The following is a 23,796-nucleotide window of genomic DNA, read 5'->3' as shown; positions in this document are numbered from 1 at the left end:
CTATCACATAAGCCATTGACCTAATCAATCCCTTTCAGCATTCCTGCCTCATGGGTTCCAGCCACCAGGGCGGATCTCTTTTGCAGCCCGATCTGGACCCTTTGGAAGGGACCCTCGTGTGGAACCCGACGCTTCGCCCCCTATCATCACGCTTCTCTCCTCCTCACATATGTGCTCCAGGGCACGAGCTGCTCACTTGTCCCAGGTCCCTGCTCCTGGCACAGGGCCTCCCACATAGTTGGTGCCCCACAGCTGCGGAGGGGGCACCTTGCGGAGGGAAGCCAGTGGAATACGGACTCAGGCAGTCCTGGATGCCAGTCTTGGCTCTGCTGCCCACCAGCTACACGGCCTTGGGCAGGAAACCTCTCCAAGCCCCGGTTTCCTCACTTGTAAAAACAGGGTAACAGCAGCAGCTGCTTCATACAGCTGTTGAGGAGAGCAAGTGGGTTAACACACACGGAGAGCTCAGATGGCACAGAACACCCAGTAAGTGCTGTCTGCTGCTATCAGTTAATGAATGAATAAAACTACAACTGCATAGAGTTTTATTCTATAAAACGATATAGTTTATAACTATAAAGTTATAACTATATAAATTATACTATATAACTACATAAATGAATAAAACTATAACTGCGTATAATGAATGAATAAACTCTATCACCGTCCCTTGTCATCTTGACTGGGCTGGTCTTTCAGATACTATTCACTCATTCCCCAAATGCCCGCTGGGTGTTTACTGTGAGCCAGGCACGGTGCTAGGGGCACGGGATAAAAAGTTGAACAAGATAAACTTTGCTCTGAGAGGGTGGGGAAACTGATGGGTAAGTGAACGGAGCTTGTGTGATTTGCTACAGGTGTGGTGACGGGGAGCTCGGGAGGGGTCCAGGGCAGGAGGGGGTCCCGTCGTCCTGCCTGGGGTGGTGCAGAAGGAGCAGGAGAAGGGAGGTGATGCTGGAGCTGAGCCTGGCAAAGATGAGCAGACAGTCTCCTTTAGATAAAGCACAGGGTGGATTCAGACACTTACGAGTTGATGTTTTTGTTCTTTTTTTTAATTATCATAATAGAAAATGACAAAAACAACAACAGTGCGAAGAGTCAGAGGGGCACAATTCCACAGCCACATTTTCACATCCATTAAGGTTAGATATTTTTAATCAAAAGAGCACACTGGAACCCTACTGTTAAGAAATAGCCTTTTCACTGTAGTAAAAGTTAGCGATCCCATCAGGAAACCAGGGGGCTTGAGTAGCAAAGAACTACAAGAATAGTTAAAATACCTTTTTATTAAGTAAACTACCTACATTTACAAGTTGATTATGAAAACATCATAAGACAGAAACGCTTCCGATTCTCTCGGCGGCGTGAACTGGTATCTGGAGGGCGGCTAGTTACGAGAACAAGGTTTCTGTAAAACAAATAGTAGAAAGAGCGTTGGTGCGCCTTCAACCGGGGAGACAGGGTGCGGCCGCGGGAAGGTCAGAAATAGGAGATGGAGGTTTCCCCAAGGCTGTTAAGCAGCCTCCTTCCCTTCTAAGCTTTTCCCCAAATGGTCCACCTCCGAGGCAGTGGCGAGAGGCCAGGCCCCTGAAGGTCCCAGAGACGCACAGTTCCTGGGAGGAGGAGCATGGGACAAGCTCCGCCCCACCCTCCCATCCACTTTGTAGGGTTCTCTCCATCAGGACTGAGATTCCCCATGAAAGCCCCAGACGGAGGGAACGGAGAGTCACGTGGCTTTCCAAGACTTGCTGGATTCCAGGTCACGGCCCAGATTCCCACATCACGGCCAGGATGATGCGAACTTGAGGCGGCACCCACGATCACTGCTGTAGCTCAGAAGAGCTTGGATTCATTCAATCACTCACAAATGGGGAAAAGCGGGGCTTTGGAAGGGACCCATAGTTACGGAATCAGAGATAGTACGGCCCAGTGCCACGTTTCCCAACCTTGGCACCGTGGCACTTCGGGTGGCTAATTCTTGGTTGAGAGGGGCTGTTGAGCAGCGTCGCTGGCCTCTATCCACTAGATGCCAGTGGAACACCTCCGCAAGTTCTGACAACCAAAACTGTCTCCAGACGTTGCCAAAGGCCCCCTGGGGGACAAAGCTGCCCCCAGTTGAGAACCACAGGCCTAGTGGTTCAGAGACATTGTAGATAGATGCCCTGGGCTTCAGACCCCGCTCTCCTGCTGACCAGCCTGACCTGGCAACTCTCCCACACTCCTGAGACTCAGTTTCCTCAAGTGCTTGCTTGGAAGCCCCATCCTGCCAATTTACTGAGCTCTGATCAGAACTAACTGGATTGTCGGGATAATGCTTCGAAGTGCAAACGCGGTGACTCTCCGGGAATGTTAAGATGTTGGGAGAAAGACGGCTGGTGAGTCAGACACTGGGGCCGCTGGTGGCTGCTCAGCCACGTGGATGGGGGCTTGGTGAGGGATGAGGGCTCTGGACGCCCCCAGTAGCCGCCGCAAACGAATTCCCTGCAACGTGCCTTGTATATCTGTCCAGAGTCATCTCCAAGGCTGAAGGGTCTCAAACCTCCTCCCGGGAGGCGGGAAGTCAGCACAAAGGCCCCAGAAGAAGGCGATGGGCCTCACCAACCATTTGGATGGAGCGGTCTGGGCGGGTGGGTGCCAGTCGCCACCGTGGTCAAAAGGTAGGTGCAGGGGACGTCCCAGCAACTGTGCAGGTTGTCCAACCTCTTCAGGGCTTTCTCTGCTTTCATTTTCTATCTTGATAAAAACTTGACTTTTACAGTGACTCAGAACAAACAATGCAGACATATTCCAAAATTTACGCAGTCAATTTTGTGCACTTTTGACCATTTAATTATGCTCCTGCTAGTTACCAGTTCTTGCTCTGGGGGAATCTTCCCTCTTCTTCTATCACTACGGCTGGCATTGTTTTGTCCCCTGCTACCTCCCACCTCCTGAACGTTAGCTCTCCACTATTTACCCTGTGGCCTCGGCTGCCCTCTCCCAAATTAGTCCCAACTGGATGCTCTCTGAAGCCTCTCACTGCTGGGGTTCCGAGACTGCTCAATACATGTGCACGGCTGCCCATCCCTCCCCAGGACACACACTTGCAATTCGCTCTCCAGGACCCAAACAGCTTCAGCCTCAGAGCCCTGGCCCGGGATGGACCATTCCAGAAGGCTCATCACAGAGGGCATGGTGCTGGGAGATGTAGGGTAACTCTCCAGCCCGTAGAGCCAACAGAGCTGGACCCGAATCACAGCTCCTCAGCTGTGGGTCCTCGGGCGCATGGCCCAGCCTCAGTTTTCTCAACAGAAAAATGGGACGATAATTAATGTGCACTTTTCTACACCCTCACTCCTGCCGCCAAGGGGTGATTTGAGAAGCAAATGAGATACGAACAGAGTGCACAGCACAAGGAAGATGCGCAACAAACAGCAGCAGTAAGAATAATAATTATTAATAATATCACCACTAATAATGAAGGGAGGTCACGCTCCTGAAGAAGGAAAGTGCCATTTGTCTGCAAGGAATTGAGGAGCAGAGCAGACGCCGGCCAAGTCTCTCGTCCCCAGGCAGGGGTTCCAACACATCCAACCCGTCCATTTAGAACCGGCTGGAAAATGGCCTGTTGCTGCTCCGGCCGAGTGGTACTCGTCTGCCCTCCCTGGGATCCTGGGGGATTCCTGAAAAGACATGGAATCGTCTCTCTAGGGGGTAGAGACGGGCAGAGGAGTCTCATTTGCCTCTTGACCTTGATCTCATGACCTTGACCTCCTTGAAAAGCAGAGGGACACCTCCTTGAAAAGCAGAGGGACAGCAGTGACATGGCAGGGACTGACAGAGCCATCACCTTGCCCAGAACCCTACGGGGGCAGAACCCCTTAGGACATGCCTGCTAAAGTGTCCTCTCCTTCAAGGCTCCAGTGACGGTGACTCCAGCCTCATAAAGCAGGTGGTGCTCTGCTTAGGGAAGTGTCCCACACGCAAACACACAGAGGTGTGGGACACTGATGGCTCGCAGAGGGGAAATGGGGGGGGGGCATGAGGAAGGGCAAGCACAGAGAACATTCCAGCAAATGCAGGACTCTTTCTCTGAGGAGCGGCTACTGAAAGAGGCAGCCCTCCATCCTCAGCACTGACTCGACAAGTCAAGGTGGGCTCTGGGGCCGGCCTCACCCAGGAGAAGCCAGAACGGGAGCCCCAGGCTTGGTCTGAGAGAGGAGGATCCATCCCCCGCCCCCCAACCCCAGCTCGGGAGAGCCTGGAGGCTCAGGCTGGGGCCCAACCTGCAACACGGACCGTCCCACGACACTCCTCAGCAATTCCTGCTGCAGGAGCCTCACTCCTCGTGTGGGTCCCTCTGGGGCTCCAGGTCTAAGCCGGGGCCCTTCTGCACGGGTCCCGAGACAGCTGGTCTCTGGGAACTTCTCTGGCCAACCAAAGAGACTTGTGCTTAACTTTAAAGAGGTGGGCAGGGGACAGGAACCACTACCCCTGAAGCCTGGGCAGGGAGAGGGCCCTGGGCAGGGGAATGGCTGTGCCTCATTCGAGGATGGTCAGATTTCCATCTGTGGAAGCCAGAGCCGGCTCAGGCTACACCATGACGTGGGACCCTGGGAAACGGCTTCTGTAGACCCAGGGCCTGGTTTAAATGTGCCCAGAGGTGCTATCCAGCCACTGAAGGCCTAACTTTAGAGCTGGAAGATTTGGGTTCAAATCCCAGCTTGTCACTTTCATGCTGTGTGGCCTTGGGCAGGTTACTTCATTCCTCTGCGCTTCTGGTTCTTTATTTGTGTATTGGAGCAATGATGCTGCAATGTAACATAAGGATTAAACATATGCGTGTGAATCTAGCACAGGGCTTGAACACAATACTCAGGCAATCACGTCAGATCTCTTGTCCTTTACCTGACATCCAAGACAGAACCCCAACTGAGGCAGGAGGGAGGGTGCAGCACACTCTTTGGCTGGAAATCTAGCGTGCACATCTATCCTCATTGTTATCCGAGCGACGGTGGAAAAAAAATAGGTAAAAACACAATAGGTGATTGAGGTGGAGTGACCCTGAGCAAGTCACTGTGCTATGTATGGTGAAGAGTTTGGACAAGACGGTCCCTAAAGCTTCTGACCATCTATGGCCCAGACACCGAAAAGAGGAAAGGCTTAAAAGTTGAATTCAATTGACATTTACGTCAGGGGTAAAAAAAAAGAAAACTTCATGGGGGACACCCCTGTGTTCAGAGGCACACAGCCAACTAGGGGCCCACCAGGGTTGCCCTGGGAGGCAGGGGCCTCCTGAGAGCTAGAGCCATCCTTTTCTCTCCTCCCCTCATCACAGCAAACAGAACCCTCCCTCCCACCGCATCTCGACAGGCCATTTGGGAACAGGCAGCTGCCACCTGCCTCTACAAGGCTGCAGGCTCCCCGGGGGAGGTGGGGTCAGAAGGTGAAGAATCAGAGAGTATGTGGGCTGGGGTGACGCCCATGAAGACACCAAGCATGGCCTTGTCTCCTTACCCTGGCTCTGGACCTCCCTCCTTGGGTTTTCTCATGAAGACAGCTGTCTACGAAAGACCTTGCTCACGGGGCAGACACCAGGGCTCGATGGAGAGCAGTTTGCTGGAGAAGCGGCTGGGAAGATGTGCACGCAATGGCTGACTACCCAGCCCAGCCTCCGGGCTGGTCCTGCAGAGAGCAGGGCCCCGTCAGTGATTCCAGAAGGAGTCCAGGCAGAAGATCCCTCATTCCTTCTCCATCTCTGCGCTCATGACCTCCACTTGAGCTGAAGCATTGGTGGGTGGATGCCTGGCTTCAGTGACAGATGTGGCCATTAAGAGCTGGCGGCAGTCAGCCGGCGCTGTCTGGAGGTTGGCTGGTAATCCTGTTATCATGGCAGCTCAGCGCCACCTCCCAGAGATGAGTGGCTGCCTCTGGACAATTGAGATGTCCCTTCGCATGTCATCAAGAACACTCATTTCTCCTGAGGCCACAGGGACAAATTCAGCCTTTTTGCAATTGTCTCCAAACATGCACCAGGGCTTCTGAATCTGTCTTTTAAGTTTCTCAACCAGAGAGGGGACGTCTATGCCATTTACTTTTCTTTCCTACAATTCAGAGAGAACGCAGGGAGAGAGCCACACCTGGCCTGCAGGAGAGCGAGCCCGTGGCTGAGCTCCACCCACTCGTCTGGGCGCAGGGGGCTGCTTGGGAAGGGGGTACTGTGCAATGAGCTTTCCTAAGGACGGAAGAAGAGTGAGCCCTTCCCATACGGCTCCCCGGGCACACCCCTTCCCACTCTGGTCTTCATCTGGGGGCCCCTGTTTGCCAGGCCCCCAGACACTGACTTTATATTGAAACTGACTTGGGCAGAGCACGTTCTCAACTGCAAGAGAGCACGGAAGCCAAACCCAGTTTAAAATGTAGCTGTCTGGACGCCCCACCCACCTTGCACACAGCTTCAAGACCCTCTGGATATTCTCCCTGAGGCAGCCGGGTAGACAAGAATCGGCTCAGGGGAGCACTTAGCTGGATGGAGAGAGCCCTTCACTCCGAGCTGAGAGTCAGGACACGTCCCTCCCAATCGACCCCTCCATCAACTTGCTGTGTGACCACAGGCAAACCACGCCCCTTCCACTCCCATCCCTCAAACGATTAGGCGGACGGGAGCCTTCTTCCGCTGTAGAAGGCCGTGTTCTCTCAGAGAAGACCACCTTCCCATGGGTGGTCTGGAGAGCAAACTGCCTGGCAGATCTGATTCTTAAATGCGTCTTCTCTTTTTAAAAAGAGAAAGTCCATCCAGCAGATAAAAACCACCACCGCCAGCAGCCGGAAGTCCCTCTGCAGCACCAGCCATCACGCCATCTTTGGGTTTCCTGATCATTTGGGGTCTCATAAGGAGTCAGGTTCTGGTGACAAGGTGCCCTTTCCAAGTCAAACTAGGAACCATCAATGGCCATTCAAGTGACGGCCATCAATATTTCAAGGGGCTGCGTGGGAAAGCAAGATTGGGGTGGGAACACTGAAGTTTGGAGGGCTGCTCCTGCCCCGGCACCCCACACGCCAGGTGTGATAAGTCTGCATAAAAACAAGACACATAAGTGATTATTTACTGCCAGCAATGCATCGTCCAACCATGTCTGTATTTTAAACCTAACTGGCTGCGCCCTCTGGTCTCAAGTTCTCGGAATGGAGTTTCAAGAATCCTCCAGTCTGTTCCTTGAAGACTTTGCCCCGTCACGCCTCCGGGGGCTGGAAGCCCATGCTCCCATGTTTTCTGGATCAGCTTGACCACAGCATGGAATATTTGAAACCAGGGCTCCCTGGGGAAATTCCGGACGCATAGTCGCTGCGCCTGGTTCTAGAACGTGGGCACAGCCAAAGGCCAAGAGCGATGGTGCCCGTGGGACGCCTCGCCCCGCTGTGAGCCCAGCATAGGGTGAGCCGTCCTGGAGCTCCAGGGCACTCTGTCCCTCAGAAGGTGAAGGCGTACACCACCCCCACCACCACAATGTTCCCCAGCGTCGCTATGATGGCAATCCAGAGCAAGACGGCGTCGTTGGAGGACCGCGGAGGCTCCTCCGGCTGGCCTGGGCCGTTGGAGGCTGCATGGACGTTGGTGGAGGAGTTAAAGAGGGAGTACTCGGTGCTGAAGTCCTCATTGGGCGAGTCCATGAAGGCTCCTCCCATCATGGGCAGCTGTGAAGAAGGAGAGAGAATTAACCAGGGCCCACGGGGGCTTGGAAAGAGCTGCCCTCCAGAGGGACATCTGCCTGGTCATGCACCTCCATGCGAAGATACACAGCATCTCACAGGGCTCCCCTTTTGCTTTTGAAATAATTGACAGTGTGTATTTTAATCTATAAAAATTGGTGCTCACAGCAACCTGTTGAGGCACACACTCTCACGCCCACTTTGTGGACGCAAACATCACACAGAGCAGCTCAGCATCTCACCGATGGCTACTTGCAACTCGTTGGGAGGTACAGACCTTCCCTTTCTAAAGGCCAGGCCCCTCCCGGACAGCATGGGGTGTAAAATGTCTCTATTCCTCTTCTAATTTTAAAAGTAATATATGCTCAGCATCGAACATTAAGAAAATATAAAAGAGGACCAAAAAAAGAGAGAATCATAACCTTACCACTTCGGGACAATCAGTTAACATTTTGACACTTTTCTTTACGGTCTTTTTTTCTGTGCGTGTGTGTGTGACAGAGAAAGAGAGAATATGTTTAAACACGTGGACTGGAGCCAGCCCTGCGGCCAAGTGGTTAAGTTCTCGTGTCCCACTTTGGCAGCTCAGGGTTTTGCCGGTTCGGATCCTGGGCACAGACATGGCACCGCTTGCTCATCAGGCCATGGTGAGGTGGTGTCCCACATGGCACAACTAGAAGGACCTATAACTAGAATATACAACTATGTACCGGGGGGCTTTGGGGAGAAAAAGAAGAAAATTTTAAAAAAGAGAAGATTGGCAACAGATGTTAGCTCAAGTGCCAATCCTTTTATTTTTTTAAAGATAACAACTGTTGCCAAAAAGTTCCTCTTTTTCTTTTTTCCTGCTTCTTCTCCCCAAATCCCCCCAGCACATAGTTTTATATGCTAGTTGTGATTGCCTCTGGTTGTGGCACACGAGACGCTGCCTCAGCGTGGCCTGATGAGCAATGCCATGTCCGCGTCCAGGATCCGAACCAGTGAAACCCTGGGCCACTGAAGCAGAGTGAGCGAACTTAACCACTCGGCCATGGGACCAGCCCCTCAGGTGCCAATCTTTTTAAAAAAAAAGACAAAAATGTGGTTTTATACTCCTGTATAAGAAGCCCATCGAAGTACCATTTTGATAGCTGTATAATATTCTATCATAAGTACAAGCCACAATTTAACCATCCTCCTAGAACTGAGATTTAGGAATTTCGATGTTCTCCTATTATGAAGAATGCACTGAGAAGCATCCTTGAACATACATCTGGGTGTACACACACGCTTGCACGTGCATTTGCAGTTATTGGGGCAGACTCCCAGGCACAGAACTTCCGAGTGAACGGTATGAACATTTCGGAGCCTCTGGTGCCCGGGGACACCCTCCCAGAAGAGTGATTCTAGTCCCCGAGGCCTTGACAGCTGCACAGAAGGATGCTGGCATCCCTCTTCCCACGGCAAAGGCTCTTTCCTGCTGAGACTCCGGGTGGGAGACTCCGGGTGGGCTGCCCATAGGGAGGCCGTGACCCTGGATACAGCCCTGAAGGGTCTGCTCCAGCTCAGGAGACCAATGTCCAGGCCATCCAGGCCCTTCCAGACCCCTCCAGGGGCTGATGTGCCTGAAGGCGCAGCGTTGCCTCTGGCATCTAGGAGGCCCATAGTCATGTTTGCTTTGAATGGCGCCTGAAAGAACGAAGACGGAAGAGTTAAGCCTTCCTTCAATACGCATTATTGAGCGCTACTGCTTCTGCCAGCACCGAGGCCCTGCTACGGGCAGCGAATGTGCTACAGATTTTAAAATACTCTCATTTAATCACTCAACTATCCTGCTGGAGGGGACCACTATATCTCCACTTTACGGATGGGTAACCAGAGGTCAAGGCCAGAGCCCCAGTGCGTGGTGGAGTCAGGGCTGAGAACCAGGGGTGTCTCGCCTGTGGAGCTCTGCCCACAGCCACCCCGACTCTGGGGTCAGACTTGAACTGGGCCCTGGAGATGTAATGGTCACTGCCCCCAGGAGCCATGCGCCAGCTGGAAGATGCGGACTGCACGGTGGATTACAGGAATGAGGGCCACATCACTCAGCCACTCGTCTGACAAATACATACAGGGACACATCGACTGGGTGTCACGGTTCTAGACTCTGGATACAGTGGTGAGCAAGACAGACAAGGCTTGTCCTTTCAGGGGGCCTGCCCTCTATCTAGTTGGGGGTGAGGGCAAGGAAGGAGGAAGGAAAGGAGTGAGAAAGACAGGGAGGGAGGGAGAGAGGGAAGGAAAAAAAGGAAGAACATCTGATGGGAATATGAACCATCAGAAAATTAACCCAGGGAGGTGCCACCATGGCTGAGGGGCGAGTTTCAGGCAGCTCTATGGTTGGCCGGCCCCCCGGAATCTTTGGGGCCTCTTTTTAAAGGATGCCCATGACTGGGTCAACAGGTGGCTTTGGAGCACCTGCTTGGGTTGAGAAGGACAGCCATTGATGGGTCAAGCTCAGCGTTTCATCCATAACACAGCTCTGTCCTTTAGGTGGGGACCTGGCTGTTGCCAACCTGGGGGTGTAGTGGAAAAGCCACTATTGGGAGCGCAGGACAGGCCACGTGCCGAAGCCTGATGGCAGCTGCTGGGTACAGGGGATGTGTTCACGTTGTGAGAATTCATGAAGGGCCACATTTACATGTGTTTTTCTTACATGTCTGTTCTGGTATAATAGTATAATAAATCAATATGTTGAATTAAATAAACATGTCTAGTATCTATTAATAAATACAATGACAAACCCAAATGAGAATAACAATATATATTCTATTAAAATAAAATTCAAAGTTCAAATAAAAGGACCGTGACCTCATTTTGTCCCCAAGCTGGTGACGCAGATGAGGTGGGTTACAGATGGATCAGGCCATTTTGGCCTAAGGGGGCTGAGGGCCACGGGGCTGGGCAGTGAGCCTCTGGTCTGCAGGGAGGGGCCTGGGCATTCCCATTAAACCTACTCGTCCTTCAGATCTCAGCCAATGGGCTTGTCCACTATAGCCATCTCTCCTGCATGCCCCCAAGACCAAGTCCTCTCCTTGGGGGCACCCATCACAAGCCACAGGTCCGTCTGCTTCCCCCAGTGGCCTAGAAGCTCTGTGATAGGGGAGCGGATCTGTTTATTCTCATCACTGAATTGCTGGAGCCTTGCACAGGTCTGCCACACAGCGGTGCCTACTACCTATTGAGTGACGGAAGAACGACAGCCACTCTCTCCTTGGACAAACAACGGTCACTCCTACGTTGGCTGATTCGGCCTCCCCAGTATCTCCCCGCTCAGTCCCTTGGTGCTCCAGCCCCATCCCGCCGGCCTCGCCCCATGGGGGTGCTGCCCTTCTCCAGGCTAACTCAGCAGTGTCTTCCCCTGACGCGCCCGCGATGGAAGCATGACTCAGGTGGGGCCACCGACACTATTAGTCTGTGGCCTCTTAGAAAGCGGGGCTGAGGCCAGGGGAGGAAGCTGCGCTTTCCTGCTCCTGAACGCGCCTGGAGTTCACCGCGCCTGGAGGCCGAGGGTCGTTCCACAGCCGCCTCCCCGGCGCCCCCTTCTGGACTCCCCAGAATGAGCCCCTAATCCTGTCCTGTGCCCGTGGCTGCCTCTCAGTCCTCCTCCCTGGCCCGGGCTTTCAGACGGAGGCCCTCCCGACTCCGAGTGCACGAGCTGATCCACTCCTCCATCCTGCTGAGACCTGGGGCGCCCTGTTCCTCTCTCTCCTTCCTGCAGGCACGTGTGGGTTTGATGAGTATTTTATCCAACTGCTTAAGCTCAAATGAGCGAATCAGGAACCCAGAATTTCCGGTCATGGGCTTCTGTTCCATCCACGTCAGACACCCATTTGCAGTTGTAACAGACAACCCCCCCCAACGCCCCCCCCCCGCCCCGAATTATGTTGAGGCCAAGAGATGCCCCGAGACCGGCCAGCACTGTGCTCAATCCGTCTGTCTCAGGTTTGTCGGTTTTGATGGGTTTTTTCCTTCGTAAAACAGATCATATATTCGGAATGACAGCTTAGACATGAAAATAACTTTCAATGGCAAAATCTCATGAACGGAAAGCCAAAAAAGGCCAGCCTCCATTCCATCATTCGTGAGTTGGGAAGATCTGATTAGGAACTGACCCAGGATCAGAATGAAGGAGCATCAGCTGAAGTCACCTCAGAAGCAGGTAGTGAGAGAAGCATCTGGAAAGTCTTTCTGAAAGGCCCTCCAGCCAGCCCTGTCTAATCTTAAGCCACTTTGGAAGATGCCCTCCAGGTGGCAACTGGGTCTTGTCACACCAGTGGGCAGGTGCGATCACTGGGAGTGGATTCCTGAGGATGGAATCCTTGGCTGCAGCTTTGGCTCAGAGCAGCTGTGAGGGTGAGAGTCCTAACCTCAAATGCCGGAAGGGCTAACGTGCAGAAGAGAGTGTGGCCCAAGGAGGCGAACAAGAAACCCAGTTTCCTCTTGCTGAGTTAAGACACTAACAATCAGAAAGACACGGGATTGGCAGGGGGTGGGGGGTGGGGGGCTCGTTTCCCCATCGGAGGAGATGTCATGTCAAGATCAGAACAACACTTGTTGGCTTGTTGAAGAGGGGACAGTGGGACAGAGTGGACCAACTGTCGATGTGCACGGTGTTACCTGTGAAGGCTGTGCCTCCCGCCCACACCTCCAGGAAGGCGGAGACCTTCCCTGTTGCCCGCGGCGTCCAGTGCCTAGAACACGGCAGACACTCACAGGAGACCTGGCGACAAAACAACCAATTCTAGGACCGTCAGCCAAGAAGCCTGAGGGCGTGCTGCGATTTGGCCCAGGAGCCAACGTCTCCTCGCTGTGTGATCCAGGGCCATTTCTAGGTTACTCTCTGAGGCTCAGGTTTCTCATTTAAAAACAAGGAAAATAATAAAACCTGCCTGAGATCAGGGAGCTGCCAGGAGGCGCTCATCCTGGGTGAAAATTGCTTTCAGGGGTGGGGATGGGGGGATGGTAGGTCACAAAATAAACTCAGATACCATTCCTGAAATTAAAAATGCCTACAAAACACCGCCATGTGTTATACATGGATCCACATATACCTAAGTTAATGACAGATCGTGAATCTATCAGCCAGATTCACCGAGTGACTGCTTCTGAGAAAGGGAGACATGTGGAACAAAAGGGGACTCATTTTTTCTATAATATTTTATTATAAGAAAAGATGAGCAAACATGGTGAAATATGAAAAAAAGTCTATTGTGGTCAGTGGGCACATACAGGTGTCTGTTACTTTTGGTAATTTTAAACTTCACGTTAAGTGCAATGCTTTGAACACTGGAATGAGTCACCCACACAATGGTTATGATGCCACTCTGTGAGGCCAGGATGGTGCCCCAGGCCTCGGGGTCCCCGTCCCTCAGGGTTGGGGTCACCAAGTGACATGCAGTGGGTGAGCGTGGTGTGGAGGGTTCCAGGAGGGCACGGTTGTCGTGGACACTGGGGTGCCGTCCCCCAGGGTGTACGCAGTGCCCACCTGCCCCCCGACAGCAGAGCTGCCCCGAGGAGGGGGGCGGCATCCAGGTCCCCATCTGTTCCTGCTGAGGAGATGGGCGTAACACACGTCTCCCCTAAGCCGGGCCTCTTGGAGAAAGAATAGAAAATGCTTTCAAAAGGAAATCTTCAAAGCGCCCTAACCTGCGGTGGCTCAGGCAGACACTTTCCTGAAGAATAGCCACCTTTGAGAGGACAGGGAATGACAGACAACGGGCGTTTGTTGTCGGTGGCTCTGGGATGTGGGGCTTGCTTGCACCCCCTGGTCTCCACCAGACCCCCCTCCCTCAGAAGGCCATCCTTGGGACCCTGGCACTGCAGCATCCTGGCCCAGCCACAGCGAGAATTTGATGCATTCATAATGTCCCTTGTCCCCAGTGGGCTGTGACGCCCCGGGGCCGCTTAGGGCCAGAAGACCGGGCTCTGGCCCTGCTCTCGCTGTGCCTCCCTCTCTGAGCCTCGCTTACCGCCGATCTCTAAGGTCAAGACCCATGCTCAGAAGTCCTTGCCAGAAACTGTGTCAGTTATAGATGGAACTAAAAGGAGAGCCAGTGTGGTGAGGATTCGGATAACCCTTCTCTGAATGCAGGACACAAAAACACAGGCCACTGAGCTCAATCCGAATTTCAGATAAACAACAAAATAAATGTTTAGTATAAATCCCCAATATTGCATTGGACATACTTATAGTAAAAAATTATCTGACATTCAAATTTAACTGGGCGCCCTGTATTTTTATTGGCTAAATCTGAACTCTGTGTGGCCCATCGGAGAAGTAGCTGCAATTTCAGAATATGTACAAGGACCACGCCCTCAGTTTTGTCTCATCGGAGCACGCCATCTGTGGCCCAGGCTCCCCAGGTGACCTAGTGCATTGGAAAATTCCGAGGATGCTTCCAGGCGGCCTATAAATGTTATAAAGATAATTTCTCTTGTCTCTAAATTCTTGCAGGGTCTCTATGGTGCAAATATAAAGGCTGGATAGATTCAGAGTGCCATCCATCTATCTGTTATTCATTCAACAAACACTGAAGGCCCCACTCTGCACCAGGACGTGTTGAACAGGCACTAGAGATGCCAAGGGGTAACCCTTGACCTCTGACCTTGAAGACCTTAACATTTAAAAGGAATACAGACTTAAACACACAGCCCTAAAATGGCATTAACGCACTTTAACAGACATAAAAACCAGGGAACGGATCTCTGGCCTGGGCCACTTCTGCTGCTGGGTCTGTTTCCTGTCTCAACAATAAGGATTCTAGCCTTGGACCCAGGGGACCCTTGTGATTTGTTAAACACAATGAAAAGCCTGCTGGTGTCTGTCAAGAGAGAGCGGCCAAATATGTCGAGACCCACCTAGGACCCAGGAAAATAAGAATATTTTTGGAAAGCCTGAAAGCACCACCAGAATTAAGAGGAAGAAGCAAATTCACCACTTTCAAAAGCGTCGCCATAGAAACTCGGCACAACGCAGCAGGAGAAAAGGCGGTCTCCTCAGAGCACATTACCTTTGATTACCAGTAACGAAGGGAGCACTTGCCCTGGGGACAGAGAGACCAGACAGTGGGGGTCCAGGGCCCCAGGGCCCTGTCCTCCACAGTATGTCCATGTCCACGGTGAGAACTCAGGGGGACATCACTTGTTTTTAGAGGAGACCCACTGAGAACCTTGAGCAGAAACAGCCAAGACCAGCTGGGGACGCGGCTGCCCTCCCTGGCTGAGCCTGATGCCATCGTCCACAAGGCCGGGGCTCCCTGCGGGTGGAGGGGTGGCTGCCCTCTGTTGGTTCAGCTGTGAGAAGGTAGAGCCACCTTCACTGGGTGTTAGCAGTTGAGCACCCTCCTGACCATATTAAATTCCCTTTCATGGACTAGAATAAAGTCTCAAGGCCTTGAGGCGACGAGTGGAAAATTCGTTCATTCAATCGTTCATTCATTCGTCAGCTGAACAAGCATCCACTACCTCCCGGGTTGAGGGGGGGTGCTGGCTGGAAGCCAGAGGTGCAGAGAAAAACCACGTGACCCATCCTCTTTTGGAGAAGAGGGAGAGAAAGGGAAAGAGAGAAGGAGGAGAGGGGGAGTGGTGGGGGACGGAACTAACACAAGAGAGAAAATTAGAATAGAGCATCGTCTACGTAGGTGTCAACAGGTGGGCACGAGCTGGAAGGCAGGCAGGGTGGAGCAAGGGCACACTCAGCGTCTCTAGCTCCCCAAGCGGATCCTTTTTTCAGATCCTTCGTTAACCTCCCCCCTCCTCTATATGACAAAGTCATTTTCAGTAGTAATCATGACATGAAACAAACAACAACGAGAGGCCAGACTCTCCACTGGGGGCACAGATCTGGATCGCCAGGGGAGCATTTTAAAACGCCACTCTTCTCCTCCCACCAAGGAAGCTCCCGGTGAATCACTGCGCCCTCCTCCACGGGGACACCTGTGTGAGCAGAAGAAGGGACAGATGTGGCGCAAGGCAGGGCATGACTAATGTCCTAGGAGGCTTCTGGAAGGCTTCTGTGAGGAGGTGGGCCTTGAGATGGGTCCTGATAGATGGACAGGAGGGAGCCCATCAGGCTGAGAAAGGGGGCTGTCGGGTCCACAACTTGCTGATATCATGAGTGCGGACCTGGTTCACAGCGATCTCTCCCATCCTTCGCTGGCTCTGCTGGCTACCGTCTGGGACGCTCTGGCTGTGGCTGGTTCGGGACCCGTGCAGCCGCACTCGCAGGCATTCCTGCAAGTCCAACGGCTCAGAAGCCAGGTCCATGTCGGGGAAGCCATGTCGAAGCCATGTCAAATCCCTGCCTGTGCACAAGAGGGAAAGAGCCCAGTGTGTTTGAAGAAAACGGGGACGGAGAAGATAAAGGGAGCCGGTGCCACGTGCGCAGTCCCTGCTAGGGAGAGCAAGGCTGTTCCACAGAGCGGCCTGGATGGAGTCCCAGGGGGAAAAAGCTAAGATCCAGGAAAGCAGATAAAGATGGAGATGCGACATTCGTTGTTTCTCAACGCTACCCCTCAGTCCTGCTCTCCGAGTCAAGAGGAGTTTTTAATAAATAACTGCTTACACGGAACCTTAATTCCTTTTCAGCTGGCCTGTGCAGCAAGAGGGGTACCTCTTCTTGACCTCTGACCCTGAGGACAGCCCTCCGCCACGGGGTGGGGGGTGCTCACACAGCCGAGACCTTGTCCGCAGCCGCACATCAACAGCTGCTTGAAATCCCTCTGGCCTCAGTTTACCAAACTCTCCAAAAGACATGACGGTCCCGGCCTCATCCACCTCCCAGAGATTCTGCGAGCATCACATGAAAAGCTTTTTCTTTTTATGTGAGAGAGGTCATAGTTTTACCATGTGCTTACACCCTTCCACTTCGTTCATCAGGGCAGGGAGGACCTGTGTTGTTCCCTTTGGCCCTGAGTGTTTTGCACACAGTAGGTACTCAATAAATGCTCACTGGTTTGTTTGAAATCAAGCCCATATTATGTTCCATAGGAAACCTGCCTGTTGCAGAGAAATCGTCTCAGAAACAAGGCTGTATTTTTCCCAAGAGTATTTAAAGGCCCTCTGACGGCTTACGAGGCCCTGGACACCCCCAGGAAGGATGTGCTTGACAGCCCAGGAGCAGAGAAAGCACGTCAATCCCCTGTTGAAAAGCCCTGGTCCAGTTTCAGCTGAAAAGTACGGAAAAGGGACCTGGGCCTGCTCTCTCTGGGTCTGCCAAGGATGCCGCTCAGGGTGGTACTAAGGGAACCTGACCGTTTGCAGCAGGTGGAGGGAGCTGGGAGGCGGGAAGTTCTCTAAGAAGATGTAGAAAATGCCCCGTTTCCAATCAGACAAGACAACCCTGGTGTTTCAAACAATTCAGGTACAGATGTACGTGGGTGGCAGTCATCTCCACGTCAGCTTTTGAACCGGCAGGGAAGAAAGACGAGCAGATAGATGAAACGGTGATACAAAGATGCTCAGGTCCTTCTGGCTTGCTTTCTTCTTGATTAATTGGGAGCAATCAGATCACGATGCTCGTCACATCGTTGACGTGGCACGAAGGAGGGCTAGGGGTTCAGGCCGGGGGCAAATGCAGGCTCTGTACCCCCCTGATGGTGCAGCCAGGGACGCGCCATCTCCCTCCAAGCCCGTTTTCTTCACCTGACCTGTGGGACAACACCCCCCACCGCCAGGCAGTGGGGAAGGTTGTGTGCACACAGCAGGCACTGGATAAATGGGACGACTGCTGGAGAAAAAACAGTGAGCAGATAAGACAGCCACCTGCCAGGGCTTTTGACTTCAAAGCTGCTGAAAGCCCAGGCCAGCTGGATAGAGGATTTATCTTCAGGAAGTGTGACGAACTCCTCACTGAGGAGGAATGTGGGTACCGAGATAGAACACTAAGTGTCAGAATGATTGTCCCACTGAGGACGGGTGAGAAGGCTGCGGAATTAAGCTGAGGCGTTTATTTCTTTAAACCTTGCTCACCAAAAGGCATCATCTGTTACATCCTGGTAATTCGCTGGCTAACTAGTCCTACTTAAAGAACAGGCAGTAAATTAACCACACACCCTCCCCCAGACCCCGGCCCATATTTACTACTGCAGCCCAGGTGTTCATTACACCCAGTCCCAGGACTGCACGGGGCCCTCCTGGTGGCCGTGTTTGCTATTTGTCAAACACTTAAACAAGAGCAAGCAGCTCCTTTAGTCTGTTTATTTTACAGACTAAAATAAAAGGGGCAACAATACACATGGCTAATGGAAAGAAGTAACACCAAACCCCAGCTACTCCAACAGAGAGAAGGCGCAGGGACAAGGACACCTGTATGCCACGTCTGATTTGGCTACCAAGGAGCTGTGTGACAGTGGACCAACCCCTCACCCTCTCTGAGCCTTACTTTTCTCATCTGTAAAATGGGACTAATGGAAACACCTCCCTCACTGGGGTGAGGACCTCACAAGCCGACAGATATAAAGACCTCAGGTCAATGCTTGGCACACAGTGTGAAACACCGGGGGGAAAATAACTGAATGAGCTACCATATTTCTGAGTGTTACTAGTACTACTGTTAGCAGTAGCAGTTGGTGGTGGCAATGTCTCATTTTTACTACTTTAAGATGGTACATGCTCTGGAAAGAACTTTCTCAAACTCTGGAATTGTGAGTTCAATACTTTCCTTCCAGCTCAACAGCCCGCAGCAAATAAGCAATGAGCTAGGGCGATGGGCTGGGGGTGTGCTTGGGGCAATCAGGGAACCCTCTGCTCACGCCCGACCCACACAGCATCTTGGATCTCTCATGTTTGCTGTGATGGACAGAGGGCTTATTCCTCTTTGGACGGAGATGTGTTTGTTGATCGACTGGTGGAGGGCAGATTTGCCGGGGTTGGGAGTGGGTGGGAGGGGAGAGGCTTATGGCTGAGGAGGAAAGCAAGTGAGAGGGTGAGGCGGGAGAAGAGTGAGAAAGACAGAGGACAAGAGGACACTGCCCTGTGGATAAGCCGAGCCCTGGATTCCCAGCCCAGAGGAAGACAGTGTGGGGCATGCAAACCATCTTCTCAAATAAACTCAACAACCTGTTTCTCCACGGAAGCAACAAAGGTGCCCAGGCCCAGAAATTCTCTACACCCCACACAGCACATCCGCCTCCAATGGCTCAGCTCGTTCCGGGCTCACGGTAGAAACGGGCCACTCGCACTCCAACTGTTCCGTCAAGGAGACGGTGGCTCCGGGGCGAGGACTTGCCAAAGGTCCCGCGGGGAGTGGAGGGCCAGCTCAGACCTGGGCCTGCCGCCCCAGCCCCACCTGCCTTCACCTTCTGTGCAGAATCGACTTCAGGCACCCCATGTTCCCTGCAGGGGGAGACTCAGAAAAACGGCACAGCTGGGCTACAGCGGCGCGCCTGATGTCTGCACCAACGACAGCCCAGTGGACAGAAGTGGGAAGGGCTGCGAGGATGCCACAGAAAGAGAGCAGTGCCTTAGAGGGCGGGACCAGGGCCCTGGGCTTCCTGGGAGGGGCTCCTGAACCTGGCCTTGAAGGAGGGGAGGGGGCATTGGGGGACAAAGCACGGAGAGTTTGGGTGGCACCGTCAGGAGCTGCGCATGACTCAGCCTGGCTGAAGCGGGGACCAGGAAGGTGTGTGTGGGTCCCAGACTCAGAGACAACACCTGGGTCTGCTCATGGGGATGGAGGATCAGCCCAAGGACGGGGGCTTTATCCCACGGGCAGGGGAGGCACTGAAGAGCCTCAGCTGGAGAAAGCTTCTCCAGCAGGGGTAGGAAAGGAAAACGGGCCAGGAAGGAACCGGAGACCACCCACTGGGTGAGAGGCACCTGTGACGGTCCAGGCAGGAGAGGAGGCCTGGCCAGGGGCTGCAACAGTGCCACAGGGATTTGGGGACTGATGTTTCCATGTCAAGAAACACCCCACCCTGCCAGGGTCCCCTCAGCAGAGACTGCCCCCAGGTAGAGAATATACTACGAGTTACGCTGCAGTCTGACAGGGAATTTATTCATAGCTGGCTGACGACGAGGATGCCCAAACGCGACCTTCAGTCCCCCTCTGCCACTCATTCCTTGTATGACCTGGGTAAGTGAGAGAACCTTTGGGCCTCAGTTTCCTAATCTGGAGAATGGGAAGGATGCTCGGAGCTCTTCCCGCACCAGGCTGCCATGAAGATCAACACATATAAAGTGCTTACAGCACTGGGCACTTAGGAAGGGCACCATAAATGCCAGGCTGCATCATTACGACTACTGCTGTATTTGCAAAGCTGTCTGCACACATCAGCACATCCAGTGTTCAAGACGAACCTGGGCGGCCGGCATTATTGAGCCCGTTTTCACATGTGCAAATGGACTCAAGAGGCGTGATGCTCGGGGACCCAGTGGGACGTGGCAGAGGCTGGATGTGGAGTTGGAGCCCCTTGGGCAACCCGTAGCCACCCCGCGTGGAAGATGAAGAACCCGGCAGCTGCTCTCGGCCCTGACGCCAGCAGCCCTTCGGCTGCATCCCAGCGGCGCCCGGGAGGCTGGACCGGAACCCGGAATTCTGTGAAGGCCAGTCTTCCTTCCATCCTGTCTGCTCGATCGTGTGTCCAGATTATTTTCCTTGTTTTCAAATTTCATTTATAGATAAAAGATATATACACATAGACTTTAACCTAATGTGACGATCAGGTTCCACTTTGTAAGAAACATTTAATCTAGAGTCCTTGAGGTCCTGGGTGCGACGGCCAAGGAATGGAAGAGGAAAGCATTCGTCTCTTCATTCTCCTTCTGGTTCTAGAAGAGGAACTGTGGAGTGATCTCAACTTTCACACCAAAAATAAGTGGTAAGAAAGATAAATGCTATTTATACATGAAGAAATGTAAATACGAATTAATTAGGATGTTTCTTTCCATAAAAGCTACTAAAGCTGCTGGTATTTGCATGGCTCCACGTTTATTTTAAGAGTCTCATTCAAACACAGCTAGAAATATACTGGTCTCTTCAGAGTTTGCATGAAAGTGAATTATATGGCAGAAAAAATTAAAAATAATTATACTGATGCAAGATTCATCGGTATTTCAGAATATTGTTGTTTTAAGGCACTGAGTCGTTTCTGAGCCTCCATCTGCTGGTGCTGACTTTTCGTTGTTATTGTCCCTGGTCAACACGGTGCAAATGCCACCCTTTCTGCATCTCCTTCAGCTCTAAGTAGGAGAAGCCTGTCACTCTGTGAGAGGACGCTGATCCCTCTGGAGATGGAGCCGTGGTTGCTGGACCTCATCCCCAAGCTCCCTGCTTGAGAGGACAGACTCATAGAAGCATTTCCAACATCACATATAAATCTCTACAACACGCTGTGTGGGGAGAAAACCACGATGTTAACTTCGATTAAAAACTACTATGAATCCTGTTCTGCCTTAAAATGTTCTCCGAGTGGGCGCAGGATCCGAGCTTTTTAAGAAGTCTCCAGCATGCAGGCAGACTATTAAAACCCCTGGGAGCGTTTTAATAAGGTGCATAATTTAAAATAAGCCAATATTCACAAGGCTTTTAAAAGTAAGAAGGGGCAGTTAAGTGCTGGGGGTCAGGGAAGAGGGAAGGTAGAAATGGTGTCATCAAGGAATGTTCTGGTGGATAAAACATCACTGGGTGGGGGGAATGCTATTTCCCAGACAGGATGTGTCTGTAAGCAAGCTGTGCAAATAAAGCAAGCAATTCTGTGTGCAGAGATGCAGGGGGTGATGGAGTGGGAAGGACGTGCTCCAAGAACTACTGGCAGGGATGGGGACAGTGACAGCAACGGGTGACAGTGACCAAGTCCTTGGGGGGCACTGGCTGGAGAGGGCGTCTTTAGTGGCCCTACATCTTGATCTGGGTGGCAGTTATGGGGATCCCTATATATGTATGTCAGAGTCCCCAAGCCACCCTCCTTACAGGTTTGAGAACTCTCTAGGACGACTCGTGGATACATTTATCACAGCACAGGACACAAAGCAAAATCAGCAAAGGGAAAAGGAGAAGGCCACAGGCACAGGCTTCCAAGCATCCCCTACCCCACGGAGTCACACAGGACACACCCAAGTCCCCAGCAAGAGGTTGCAACAAAACATCTAAGATGTAGCCAACTAAGGACGCTCAGCACCGGGGTTTTTACTGGGGCTGGTCAGTAGGCACCCTCTGCCCAGTGCGTACCCTGATTCCAGACTCCCAGGAGGAAGGCAGGTGCTCTGCATAAACCGTATTGTTTGCACAGAGTTCAGGCACCGAGAGCCGTCCTTATCAGTTACAACGGTGGGGACCCTCCAGGCTCTAAATTAACAGATGCCGGCCAAGGGCCAACTCTGTAAGCCAGGCTCTCACAGGACAGCGGTCCAGCTCGTTCTGTTAAGAAATCTGCACAATATGTAGGGTCATCGGGCTGCACACTGAGGAGTGGTGCTCTTTGCTTCGTAAGTTATTCCTCACTTAAAAAATAAAACCAGAAACAAACAATAAAACAGAATCCACAGATACATTTGTGCGAAATCTGAGAGACTAGGGAACTACTGACACTGGGCTTTTTGTTTATCTTCCTTTAGACAGATAAGAGGAAAGATTGTTAAATATTTACATGACGATACCATAAGGTTTAAGTGAAAGCTGGACAGATGCTGCATCTTGTCCTCAAAAGGTCAAGCGCTTCATTCTATTCGTCAAGAAGAGCCATCAGCTTTGCTGTTACGAGTATTTTGTTTTAACAGTTCTAAGGGCTATTGACTTACAACTTCGAGTCTACGAATATCCATTATCATGGGTTAGAATATTAGCTGTAGAAAACTATTCGGTCACCCAAGCTTATGAACGGTCTTTGCTTCAGGAGGATTTTCTCCACCAGCCGGGCCGTAAGCAGCCCATTGACAGCCAGTTCCCTAAACTAGCGTGAATCAGCTCAACGGTGCTGTCTTAAAATCCGGAACCCAGCTCAAGGCTTCTGCTTCCCAGCTCAAGGCCTCTGCTTCCCTGTGCACGATGATTTTGCAAGTAAAACAATCTGGCCGACAGATGAGCTCCAGATGCAATGCTGAACCTAACCCCGCCACCCGGCACCACCCCTGACCTGTGGAGGGAGCTCAAAAACTGGGGACTGAATCTCCACACTTGCGACAAGGTTCTGGGGGAAGGAGCTGGCCTGAGTCGGGAGCCCTAGGCAGCTGGAGCCAGGCTGGTCAGAGGGAGCACCCGGTAGTCAAGAGACCCAAGCATGGGCAACAGGTGACCCCGATGCCATGGGTTTGTGACCTTGAACCAGTGACAGCACACAGCGCTCTTCCCCTCCCTGGGCCTCCCTTCCTTGGATCTGGATAATGCTCAGAGCCAGGCCTGTACCAGGCGCTGTACTCTTGCTCTTCCTAATCCCCATGCAACCCTTCCAGACAAACATCGTTCCCTCGATTTTACACTTGAGGAAACAGGTCCGGAGCCGTTAAGCGGCTGACTCAAGTCACGCAGCAGCTTAGACGGCAGAACCAGAATTGGTGGGCAGGGGTGTCTTCCTCCAAAGGCAGATGCGCAGCTGGGGTCGGGGGCCCAGGGGAGCAGCATGTTCCCCGCAAGTGGAGGCTTTTCAGGGTATTACGAGGACGGCACAGTTGCTACGACTGATGAAGAGGCAGAGGAAGAGCAGGTGGTCTAAGAGGGCACCTCTTCTACAGGCCGGCTCCACCCAAGGAGGCAGGCCCCGCCCCAGGCTCAGGCCTGTAGCCTCAGCACCATCCCACACAGGACTTGCACCGCTCGGTGCGGACGGAGGGAGCTCTGATGCCAAGCCCCTTCTGGCTGCAGGATGCAAGTCTATGACTGGCTGTCTGAGCCTCCCGTGTTCTCCCTTTTAGCGACTCCTGCCCAAACAGGGGACCAAAACTCCCAGGTGGGCAACTGTCCCAGGGCAGACACCCTGAGACCTGAACCCCACCCAGGAGGGTCTCAGGGAGGAGCCACGTCCAGATGAACCTGGCAGGCGTGAGGGTCCTGGGCTGGGAGCTGGCAGCTGACAGCTGGCCTTGTGCGCTACAGGTGTGATGAGGAGAGGGAATCCACAAAGGGGTTCTGATCCTCACTGGGTGTGGGGA

General features: G+C 52.6%; 1 protein-coding gene across 1 annotated transcript in view; it reads right to left on the bottom strand.

The window, feature by feature from the left end:
- Nucleotides 1-1,036: 1,036 nt before the first annotated feature.
- Nucleotides 1,037-23,796, bottom strand: part of C7H14orf132 (chromosome 7 C14orf132 homolog) — a 49,664-nt gene continuing 26,904 nt past the window's right edge. Inside the window, exon 3 of the mRNA XM_044774896.2 lies at nucleotides 1,037-7,674. Coding sequence (XP_044630831.1) covers nucleotides 7,450-7,674 — 225 coding nt within the window. The 3' untranslated portion in view covers nucleotides 1,037-7,449. The remainder of the gene's footprint in view (nucleotides 7,675-23,796) is intronic.

This window comes from Equus asinus, chromosome 7 (assembly GCF_041296235.1).
Source record: "Equus asinus isolate D_3611 breed Donkey chromosome 7, EquAss-T2T_v2, whole genome shotgun sequence".
Taxonomy (NCBI): domain Eukaryota; kingdom Metazoa; phylum Chordata; class Mammalia; order Perissodactyla; family Equidae; genus Equus; species Equus asinus.
Note: the sequence above shows the minus strand (reverse complement) of the source record. Positions and strands in the feature narration are given on the sequence as shown.